Genomic DNA, 11,790 nt, shown 5'->3' with positions numbered 1-11,790 from the left:
GAAAACCAGAAAATGGCAAACAGTGCCATTCCCTTTTCTTGCAGCTGTACAATAATTTTTAAAGCTGCATCTTTATCTTCTTTCAAGTATTTCTTTGTACTTAGTTGCTTTATAATTATTTACCACTTGTCATTTTATTATGATCCTTATTTGCAACTATTTAAAAAAGACCTGGACAATCAAGGTTTCTAAATCTTATTAAGATGACTATTTGCATGTTACCTGGGTTTATTCATTGCCAATTGAACACAGTGAATGGGGTGACATTAAATATTGTTCATGTGAATATGCAAAGTAACAGTAAGTAAAAAATATTAAATGTAGTGGAGTAAAAAGCTACAGTATTGGCATCTTGTTATTGTATTGGAGTAGTATAAAACTGTACTTAAGTACAGTGCTTGAATTTATTCACTTATTTACTTTATAAACTAAAGATTGAAAGTACAAAATATATTTTGCCCATTATTTATAGTATCGTAGCCCATAATTAGAGCATGTAAAAAGTATAAGTACTTTAAATGGCTCTTTCTCATCAACCCATGGTGCCACGTGATTTTTATTTTTGCGGGCTGCCTTTTGATGTGGAGCACGTGAGCAGACGGAGGCCCTGGCGTAGTCGACCTGCGAGCACACGTTCACTGCATTAGGACTAATTAGCTGGCTAGCACACTTATTAACTATGGCCTTTTAGTGCAGCCAGGGGTTATCACTGTGACATTTTCCCCACAGACTGTCAGCTCACATCATGGCGTTTTCCCTGGTGAGTTAAACCCGACAATAAATTGGTGAATTTAATGCGTTTGGGCTCATTTGACCTGTGTGTGTGTGTGTAGTGAAATGACCAGTTCTTTGTTTTAGTCTTGAATTTTCTACTCACAACATCTCACCAAACTGTTGAGTAATGGTCAGAAATGTGGTTTTCACTTTGTCATATGTGTCTTAACTTTGAACTTAACTTTTTGGGTGAATGCAGGATTAATTTGTCAACTCACCTATGGTCTGTTCCTGCAGAGAAACGATCCCCGCAGGCCGGAGAGCCCGGACTCCGAGTCTCCGGCCCTGTCCACCTGCAGCAATGCAAACCTCTTCCGCAGAATAAACACCATGCTGGGCAACGCGCTGGACTTCACCGGTGTGTGCACCACACCCAACAACTCCAAGGCAAAGTCAGACCTGCAGTATGGTAACGTGCCATTTACTCGTCACTCGAGCAGGAGGACTAGGCTTAGTCTGTGTAGGCAGCATAATACATGACATGTACAACACAAACTATCAGTTTGCATCCTTGTGAAAGTCAGTAAGTGGGCACAATGGCACCTGTGTGTGTGTGTGTATGCGCGTGCGTGCGTGCACTGGCAAACAGAACACGTGTTGGCCTATGTTGGTGCCAAAAATGGACTTCACACAGAAGAAGCAACTGAGAAAGGAGGTAGTGGAAGAATTGCAGCAGGGAGTTCTAACACGTTAGAAGTTAAAACTGGATTAAAATTCTGGTCTACACAAATGTTTCAGCTCTAGTAATGACACTAAATGTGAACATGGTCTGAAAATGCATGAATCAAGTTGAAAACCATGTGCAAGTTCAAGTTGTATTGTGAATGTAAATTCTCCCTTGTTTCCTTAAACTTCAAATTTCCAGGAACAATAAAAAGAGGACATGAGCATGTTATCTCTGTGGTAGCTACAGCCTTGAGTCTAGAATCTGCTGCTTTTGTTGTTGGTTTCCTGGACCAAAAGTCTCCACATGACTCCAAATGCAAAGTAAAATACAGCTTGTCAGTTTTTGTTTCAAAGTGCCAAGTTGCATTCCCACTAAAGGAGCCAGTTTCACTTTCTCAGCTAGAATTTTCCTTGGTAACATCTTCGCCACTTTGTCATTATCTGGGTGCCAGCAGCTGATTCATGCTGCATCACTAGCCTGCGGCATTGCAGCAAATTTGAGTGTTCCTTTTTTTACCCTAGGAGTGAGATTTGCCAAGATTTAAGCTCAGCACAGAGACTGCATCCTTTCCTTGAATTGTTAATTTGCTTAGTGCATGTCTGCACTTGACCGCCAGCATTGTTTTACATAACGTGTAAGTTGTACAGTAAAGTTTGACTTCAGCATACAGTAAGTCTAACACAAATTTGAGATTTAAGTGAACTGATGTTGACAAACTTTTAGTGTGGGCTCTCTGCCCTATCCACTCGGCTTGGTGTTGCTGGCAGTTGGAAGCCTTCCAGGCCTAGAGAGGGAGGGAGGGAGGGAGGGAGGGGCTGGTGGTGCGTATCGCTCTGTCCTCAGCATCTGATCAGTCAGCTGCTTCTGCTTCGAGACTTTGCATGCCTGTTTCTTCACTGTTTGTGTGCAGAAGCTCACCAACCAATGAATGCAGTGATTTTAAAATTAAATTTTCTGAGCATGCCAAAGTCTAAAGTACTTTGAGTTTGTCTGCTGAGTCATTCTCCTGTCTCCCATGCTGCCTCACACCATACTGCTGTAGCTCTGCCCCTCACCTCCCCCTCCTTCCCTTCCACCCACCTCTGTCAGCTTGCAAAGGGAACAAGGCAGTAGCAGCAGCAGCAGCAGCAGCAAGACATGCTGTGCGTACCAGAGAGGGAGTACTTTTATCAACAAGCCAATAGCGCCGGCAAGAATTTCTCATTACACAGTTGTTAGGCGAGGAAACGGAGAGGTGGGGGGGAAAGCTGATGTCATTAGCAGAGATGTGTGAGTACATCAGCAGCCATGTCACGTGCTGTTAGGTGGGTCAGTGATGCGGACAGAGATGCATGGCAGTTGCACCAGGCACAGAGGCAGCAGGTTAGCTCCCCCGGCAGCCAGGGTAGGGGGAGAAGTGATGGAATTATTTTTTTCTCAAATTTGAGTTTTCATGTCACAAACTTGTAAAGAATTTCTACCTGCTCTTTTCTATGTAACGCAGACTGAAACAAGTTCTCTTGGGCTGTCTAACACTTCCCCTTTGTCTCTTTTGCTAAATCACTGAACTGGATCTCTGTCAGAGTCGGAGCTGTCTGCAATGGGCAGCAGGACAATGTTCTCCAACTGTGGCGGCATGCCCAGCTCCCAGGATAGGCCTTCATCCAGGGGCTCACCGGGTGTCACAGACTTGGGCCTGGGCCTCCAGTCTCTCCGTCTGTCAAGCTGGGACAGAACCTGGAGCAGCCAGGAGACGGACACGTATGCCTCCCCTTCTCAGATTCAGGCCAGCTCAGCCTCTAGTAAGTAAGACCTTTTTGTTTGCCTGAACATGTATAGGATTCACAGCCAAGCCTGGAGTGTGATCTTTGCTAACACAATGTCCCAGTCTGGTGGTTGGTGATGGCTTTCCCAAGAGTTTGCTTTCATGATCATGCTTATTTTTAAGATGAAATGGTAAATCTTGTAACATCTGAGGTTATGTACCTTGATTTGTGTTTGCCCTCATTTATATTAAAATATGTGACGGTTGGTTACCAGCGTGTGTGGGAACAGGCTGTAGTGTCACCAAGGAGGATGATGTGGCATTTTTGCTTTGCTGCATTTCAAGCAATTCAGCAGGCATAGAAACAACCCAGTGAAGCTACTTTTCTTTTCCCCAAACCTTAATCAGCTTGGTATAGTCTAGTTCTTAATGTTTATCTATACTATCTGTTGATCATCAGAATGCCAGAATGTTTTTGGACCAGATGCGTCAACATGCTTTACTTAAGATGTTGGTCAGTTTTAAGATGGCTTTGGAGAGGTACCACAAAACATGCTCCATTTGTAGAGCTATAGTTCTTGCTGCTCCATGTCTAAAATGACCTGGCATAGCTTCATTTAGAGCTTTCTAAACTGGGCCTGCAACAAAGTGGGGCAGAGCTTTGAATGTGGCCTACAGCTGAATACTCCCCTCAGAGCCTCATGTTCACAGTTGCCAGCCAAATCACTTGGTTATCATGAGGAAAGAAGGCCGGTGGTTGATGGAGCAGTCAATGGACCTTCCTTAGGAAATGTGTCGGACGAATTGGCCTCCAGTAACTGTGGTAATGGGGAAAGGCGTGTAGCTTCTGTGGAGATATGAGTCAAAGAATTGAGAATGCGTCAAGCTTTTTGGGTTGGCAGCCAGGTTGCACATCATGTTTTTGGAAATCGTTGCCTTTCAGGTCTCTTATCAATGTGGGTCTACAGATTGAGCATACAGACCATTTTCTTTACTTTGCTCATCCAGTTACAAAACAGATGTCCTTTACAGAGGAAAGTGACATTTTAGAAACTTTGCAATGCAGCAAACCTGACAAATCAGTATGGCTCTGTAGCTAACTATAATCAAATATAATAATTTTGTATCAAAAGTGTAAATGACACCAGTAATTGCATCAGCTTGCCAAGCTCGTATGCAGTGCCTTTGACATATCAAAACATCATGGGATTCTGTGTACTGGGGATGTTGTAAAAACAGTGGAACTAGTTTATCAATTTTCAGATCTCTAAACAAAACCAGCTGAATAAGTTCATTGTTTTTGTGTAACTATAATCAAATATAATCATTTTGTATCAAAAGTGTAAATGACACCAGTAATTGCATCAGCTTGCCAAGCTCGTATGCAGTGCCTTTGACATATCAAAACATCATGGGATTCTGTGTACTGGGGATGTTGTAAAAACAGTGGAAAGTTGGTCATTGTGGGTTGGGCTTGTTACAACAATGGAGGCAATTAAGGTAGGCTACCTAAAAGCCCTTGGTGCTCAGCTGTCACAGCTTTAAAAAAAACAAACAAAAAAAAAAAACACACTGAACATTTTGTTGTTTGCACATTCCCATGATAGCAACTCAGATGCTCACTGCAAATGTGCACAATCCCATTAGAAACCATGAGGAAGAAAACTCCTTAATGCCAATATCCAAAGGTACATAGCAAAGAGCCACTAATAGCGAATTTAGCTTAGTGTTACTTTACTGAATTGAGCCCAAACATGCTGCAGGCCACAGCACAACTAACTGAAATGGCAGTGTACCTCATGGTCTTCATTTAAGTGAAGACTTGAGGCTGACACATTATCCAAGAGTTGCTGATATCACCAAAAGGTGCAACTGTAAACAAACTTGACAGCAGCAGAACTCATTGGACTGCCAAGTAACTTGGTGCTGAAGGAGGTTTACTGGGTGAAGCTAACATTTTGTTTTATAATGCATGCAGTGTAGGTTGCATAGTTCCTGAACCTTCAGGCAATCTACACAGAATCTGGTAGCGAGCGACGTGTTGGGGACAAGTTATATTGTCATGGTTACTTATACAGAGCTCTCTGAAATGGTTGTCATTTCACCAAGACAGGAAATGGTGTAATTGTCCTGTATCTACAGTGCGAAGTATACTAAGCAGTCCCATCAGCACTGTCCATGGGAGGCCCTCAGCCTACTTGCCCCCTGAGTCAACAGGCCTGAATGCTGATTTCCTGGAGAAGTTCCCCGGCATGGCTCGCTTGGCAAACCGACTAGACTCAAGCTCCTTTTTGGATTCTCGCTCCAGCAGTCCTGAGGACTCGGAGACCAGCGGCTTTAGCTCGGGCTCAGACCACCTCTGTGACATGCTGGTAAGGCATTCAGTGTTTATTCTGAAAGTCCTTTTTTTCTGTTGGCTTGTTAAAGGTGGGGAATGTTGTCTTAATCCTAGGTGGGCTACCCATGTCCTGTTTTTACTCTATATACATTACTACATAATAACTGACAAACACTGAGGCCTTTTTTTTTTCCCCCCTCAAGCCTCCAGTCCTCTACTACCAGCATTATTTGGTTCCCACCAATCCCTTTGTCTCCATTTAGTCAGTTTTCTGGACATGTCTTTCTCTCCAGTCAAATTTGCGGCTTTCCCCTCCACCGCCTTATCTCGCAACAAACATGCAGAAGGATCTGCTGCGATTGGGCTCCTGTCTGGACCCCCAAGACTCGAGCACTCCTTTGACTCCACCATCGAGTGCCAGCCCCACTTCCTCAGCCATTTCCCGACGCTGGCGTACCAGCTCTCCGTGGCCTGGCGCAAATGTGCTCGACCAGTCAGAGGATGCATTCAGTATTGAGAGGGAGGCCCGCATGCACAGGCAGGCTGCAGGTAAGTAATTTTACAGGTCTGACTGCTGTACTAACACTGAACATCTTATAGCTCAGTTTTAATAACACATGGTAGTTGTTGTACCTTTCTGTAGATAGCAATAGAAGTGACCTGTATCTTGAGTAATTCTTTCAACTGAACTCCTCAGCTGTGAATGAGGCCACATTCACCTGGAGCGGTCAGCTCCCTCCCAGGAACAACAAGGATCCTTTGTACTCATGCAAGGTGTTTCTTGGTGGCGTGCCCTGGGACATCACAGAAGGCAAGTGCTGCTGCAAACAGTCTGCTTTAATTTTACTGGAAGTAAAACTTATTTTGATACAAAATGTTAAATGCTGTTTTGCGCTTCATTTCAGCTGGCCTGATCAACACCTTTAGTGGCTATGGCCCTCTGACTGTGGAGTGGCCGGGTAAGGATGGAAAGCACCCTCGCTGCCCTCCCAAAGGTAATGTGGCTAAAGGTAATAACAGGCTGGTAGGCATTTTTTCCCTTCCTGGTTTCAAGGTGGCACTGTGGTGAGCACTTGGCATATTGGTGAGTTTGACTGTTGGGCTGCAGAGCTAAGGGTGGTGGTTTTGTGCACAGCTGTAGTGTAAAACTAGAAGCAGGGAGTGGACAACAGTGAGGCCTCACAATACAGAGCTGTAGCAAGTGAAGATTTATAATGGGTTGGGTTTTAAATTGATAATGGCCTTAAATATTGAGATACCTACACCACTGACAAGTCTGACCTAATTTAATGTTGCATGTGTAAATAAAATCTGTTTCTCGGTAAAGCAGCCAAATTAACGTGGGTTTTTCTGGAACACTACAGAAGCACTTTTTTAAAAAAAACAAATCTTAAACCATGTCATGAGTTCTATAACTCATGATACACACTCACAATTAGGAGTGGAGAGGGGCATTATAGTGCTACTTGATTTAATGGGCTTATTTCCTCTGGATAATATAATTAGGAGCTCTTTTTGTATGTATAACAAATGAGCTTAAATTCTTGTTTTGGCAAATGTTACATTAGGCTTTATTTGTTTGAACAGACAAACTTGTGCATGAGACACTAGTGCTCGGCCCCCCCAGCACTTATTTGGATGCTTTTATTGATGTCTAGAGTAGGCGCTGCCTGAACATTGCCAAAGAGTTACTTGAACATAGTCTAAATCTCACCATAATACTGTGAGTGGCCTAATTTTGGTATATCCTGATGTATTTTGCTGTATGTTTGTAGGCTATGTTTATCTGGTGTTTGAGAATGAGAAGTCTGTCCGTGCATTACTCCATGCCTGCTCCCAGGACCCGTTTCACCCCGAGGACAACAGGGAGTACTACTTCAAGATGTCCAGTCGCAGAATGCGATGCAAGGATGTGAGTAGAAATTAAACGATAATAAATTGGCTATAGAACGCTTTTTTGTAAATATGTACAGTAACGCAGTCAACACCCAGTCTTACAATAAATACTTTATCCACCCTGGAGTATTAAACACATTTCAGTCCAGTGTAGGTATATCAAGCATTTTATGAAATCAGAATCCACACTGGCTTATTGACTTGTCTGAATCCTTTAAGTCACTTATCAAACCTCCTGAAGTAGTTTGGTGAATGAACAGTGTTTAAAATAAACCAAATTCAGCACAAACCAAAAAACTTGTAGCAAGTGTACTTTGTCTAATTTGTCATTTTACTTTTACTAGGCAATAACTATGCAAGTGCCACTGACACAAATATAAACAACGCTAAGAAACCAACATTGTGTTTAAGGGATCTAGGTGTTTGTCACTGCTGCCATTCGTTACCTCGGTCCACCCCCCACCCCACCCTCCTCCGCTGTTTGTGCTCCTCACTAGGGGGCTGTGCAGTAGATGCTGAAGTGGGAAAAAGCAAAATTAAAAAAATCGACCTAAACTGGTCGGTTTTGTAAGCACAATGCATTTAACATTAAAGCGAGCAGAGACGTTGCCCTGCTCCTGATCGCAAAATGCATTCCAACGCCAGTTGTAGACATTCAGTAGTGAAAGCTGTTCAGGTTTAGTTTTTTCTGATCCCATTAGAAACAAGAGATTAATCAATTAACCTCATCTTACACGGTTTCCTTTTTGAAAGCAGCTTCTGTTTGAGTAGTTGACATCTGAGGATTTTGGCCTTTGTTAATGGGTAAAAGAATTGTAGATTTTTTTTGTTTTAAAATGATCTGCATCAAAACTCTTGTATTGCATTGGTATGAAAATGACATAGTGCCCAGACCTGTCATCTTGGGGTATGATCATTGGATAACGAAAGGAAGCAACACTCAGTAATTGGGTCTGTTTAGATTCGTGTGTGTGTGTGTCTCGTCTTACAGGTGCAGGTCATCCCTTGGGTAATCTCTGACAGTAACTATGTGCGCTGCCCTGCCCAGCGTTTGGACCCCAGTAAGACGGTGTTTGTTGGAGCACTGCATGGCATGCTGAATGCTGAGGCGCTGGCTAGCATCATGAATGACCTGTTTGGAGGGGTCATGTATGCTGGCATTGACACGGACAAGCACAAGTACCCCATAGGTGAGACTGACATTTGAGGTTTTTTTTTTTAACATTTATAATTCAACAATAAATGAGCCAACAGAATTCAGCAAATTTTGACAGTGGGATCCACACTTGCCTAACTATTCTTGTATACAGGCTCTGGACGTGTTACTTTCAACAACCAGCGCAGTTATCTGAAGGCTGTGTGTGCAGCATTTGTGGAGATTAAAACCCCCAAGTTTACAAAGAAGGCAAGAGGATACTCTTTGTACTTTTCTATTAATCATTTGTCTTGGCTGCAGCTGTGGAGTGTCTTACTTTGAATTGCAGTGCTGCTTAATCAGCAGGGTAGGTCTATTGATCAAAATGGCAAAATGCAATGGAGACAGACTGGGCAAACTTGCATATATGAACAAGGTGACTTAACTGAAAGTTCCACTCCAGCTGAGGGGACGAAACGTTTCGGCAGATGAAATCAGATCTGGGTAGAGATGCCAAGACTGCACTGTTTTACTGACAGCTGTAATTGCATCGACTTGTGGTGGCGTCTTTAGCAATGGTTTAAAGGCACCTTAAGGAAAATTTGTGCCACAAGCTCCCAGTAAAACGGTACTGCATGGAAATGCAGTCACTAGCAATATTTTTTTGCTTGTGGTGGCTGTAAATGTAGCATTATGGCTTTGGCTTTCCCTTAGGTCCAGATTGACCCCTACCTGGAAGACTCCATGTGTCAAGTTTGCCTTCGCCAGCCTGGGCCTTTCTTCTGTCGAGACCAGGTCGGTGGAAATTCTTTGAACAAATCTTAGTCAGATCAGCATTTAACCAGCAGTTTCCATATCTTGGACTGGACAGTGGAAAGAAGTTAAAAAAAAAAAGTAGGCTATAAATGAATTACACCACGGTCCCATGATTTCAGTGTCACGTGTTTTAAAATAAGACTGTAAAGGTGGACTAGTGAGCAGAGGAGTCTCTGTAAAATCCTAGAATGGGATGTTAGTAATCTTATTATTGGCCTTGCGTTAACCACAGACCTTATTTCAGTCATCTAACTAAAAACCTGGGTGGGGGGTGTAAGGGGAGGAAGTGCAAAAATGTTAACTCAGTTCAGGCTTTTAGGGCTGAGTACTATCACACTGTTTCAGCAACTAACAAGTGCAGTGTTTTTTAAATGAGAAACGATGGTCAATACTACAAAATTAAATAAACCAGTGCCGTCTTAATGGTTATTTTGCACTATATTGCATGAATACCCTTGGAGAAGGGTCACTGTTTTACCAGTATCAAATGCCATTAGTTAAGGCACCCTACAGTGTGCTCCATTATCTGTTGCCACCCAGGCCTGCTTCAAGTACTACTGCCGCTCCTGCTGGCACTGGCAGCACTCCATGGACATCCTGAGCAACCACCGGCCCCTCATGCGCAACCAGAAGAACAGGGACTCCAGCTAGAGCAGATGATTCAATCCCTCTGAGGGGCCAGAGGAAGAGCCCTTCTCCATGGGGCGAGGCTGCCCGCCAAGGAGAGCCCGTGTGCCAGGTGTCTTCAGTGTGAGGGCATCATGGTGCTCACCAGGAACTGGGGATATCACTGTAGAAAATGTTCACTTTTGCACCTGCTAGGTTTTTGCTGTTCACAGTAGCACTATGCACAGTGACCGTATTGGGAGAGACAAGGGGCCCTTTACAGTTATGCATTTTCCCAGGCTCATGGCCAGAGATGGGAGTCAGCCCAAGGCTAAGAAGTGGATGAAAATACCCTTTTTTTTTTATTTTTATTTTTTTTTGTTTACCTGTTGCATAGTGAAGAGCAGTCATGCAAGTCTCATTGCTGTTGATTGGCAAATGCCATACAGTGCCTTTAAATTTTTATTTTTTTCCCCCCTCCCTTACCCCCAGTTGGCATCTGTTTTTTCCTGTGCAAGCCAACTGGTGTTTCTTACTTTTGGGAGTTGAATGTTGGCTTCATTTAACCGGTCGCATTTCAGACATTTTTACGCAGTTTTTTACTAATTTGTACACAGACGGTTTTAAGTCATGACATGACAGTTTTGAACAGAATTCTACCAGGCGGCTGTTTATGGGAAATCCCCTTTTATTTTTTCCTTGTCCTAATACATTTTTTTTTTTTATTTGCCCCTACTCCCTCTAAATCAACTGAATGGGCACAAAATGTTGGAATTACTACTTCAACTTGCTTTGTTGGTCCAGTGATATTAAATGTAAATCAGTACTGGATGTGCCTCAACTTGTAATCCATCTTTTCTCAAGCATCTGGATCCTGTTGAGACTCGAACATGTGATTGCACTTTTTTTTTTTTTTTGCACTTTTTAATTTGCACGTGTGGAGAGGTGGCAGTGTTTTTTTTTTTTTTAATCACTTTTGTACATCAGTGGGGGACATGCCTATGTTAGAACAGCTGCTTGTTTCCTGTTGAATGTAAGAACTTCCACTTAGCTGGTGATAAACTAATCTATCCAGTGCTTGAGTAGACCCATTTAATAATTCCATGCTTATCCAGTTTTGCCTTCCTGTTCCAGTTGGACATAAATGCATAATATGCTGTGTGCCAAAGATGTCTTTTCTTTATCCATTGTCTGTCATGCTGAGCTTGTTGTCCCTTAGCCCAGCTGCTTTTTAAGAGTTTTGAAAGTCTACCTCATTGTGGTCTGCCAAGTTTGCTGCTACTTAACAGTTGTGGAGTATGTTCAGATTGGGCACAATAAAGGTGTTTAAGCATTACATCTATGTCTGAACTCGCCTTTTTTTTTGAGTACTTTGTAAAACCAGCACTTGCATTTTCAAGAGTAAAGTTCTTTAGAGTGAGTACTAAGACTGACTTCTACTTGCAGCAAAGTAAAAGTGCAACTTTGCTGCAAGTAGAAGTCACTTTGATTCTTACTGTTTTCTGAGGACTTAAGTGCAACTTCATAGTAACTCAGGTTATTACAAACCTACATCTTGTACTTCAGTGTTGTGGGGTTCTGGAAGTGTTTAAATATGTGAAATCTGTAAACCCCTATATGTGTGGGGGAAAAGTTAAAGATTTAGACTTTCGAGAGGAATTTTACTTCTAAGGCGTAGTCTTTTCAGTTAAATATGGGCCCCTGGCTGAGCTGCATCAGAAACTTGTTAAAGAAATGAAAAGCCTTTTGGGTGGAATTCATTTACCCATCTTTTAAAGAAATTGCATTTTTGTTAAGTATGTACTGTACACTGT

At 42.6% G+C, this 11,790-nt stretch overlaps 1 protein-coding gene across 7 annotated transcripts; it reads left to right on the top strand.

Annotated features, from left to right (window-relative positions):
• The first annotated feature begins 611 nt into the window (after positions 1–611).
• Positions 612–11,312, top strand: cpeb1b (cytoplasmic polyadenylation element binding protein 1b). Of its 7 annotated transcripts, none has more exons than XM_020605793.1 (12): positions 612–760; positions 1,012–1,132; positions 3,004–3,222; positions 5,295–5,557; positions 5,817–6,072; positions 6,221–6,334; positions 6,429–6,533; positions 7,299–7,435; positions 8,411–8,609; positions 8,730–8,824; positions 9,269–9,349; positions 9,911–11,312. In XM_020605793.1, the coding sequence occupies exons 1-12, from the start codon at positions 746–748 to the stop codon at positions 10,019–10,021; spliced, it is 1,716 nt and encodes a 571-aa protein (XP_020461449.1). In that variant the 5' UTR covers positions 612–745; the 3' UTR covers positions 10,022–11,312. The 7 variants fall into 7 exon arrangements, with proteins under 7 accessions (XP_020461449.1, XP_020461446.1, XP_020461444.1 ...); XM_020605790.1 differs by having other exon boundaries at positions 613–760; positions 1,012–1,183; positions 6,429–6,518; XM_020605788.1 differs by having other exon boundaries at positions 614–760; positions 1,012–1,183.
• Positions 11,313–11,790: the final 478 nt, after the last annotated feature.

The sequence above is a fragment of the Monopterus albus genome, unplaced genomic scaffold, assembly GCF_001952655.1.
Source record: "Monopterus albus unplaced genomic scaffold, M_albus_1.0 scaffold72.1, whole genome shotgun sequence".
NCBI classification, from domain to species: domain Eukaryota; kingdom Metazoa; phylum Chordata; class Actinopteri; order Synbranchiformes; family Synbranchidae; genus Monopterus; species Monopterus albus.
Note: the sequence above shows the minus strand (reverse complement) of the source record. Positions and strands in the feature narration are given on the sequence as shown.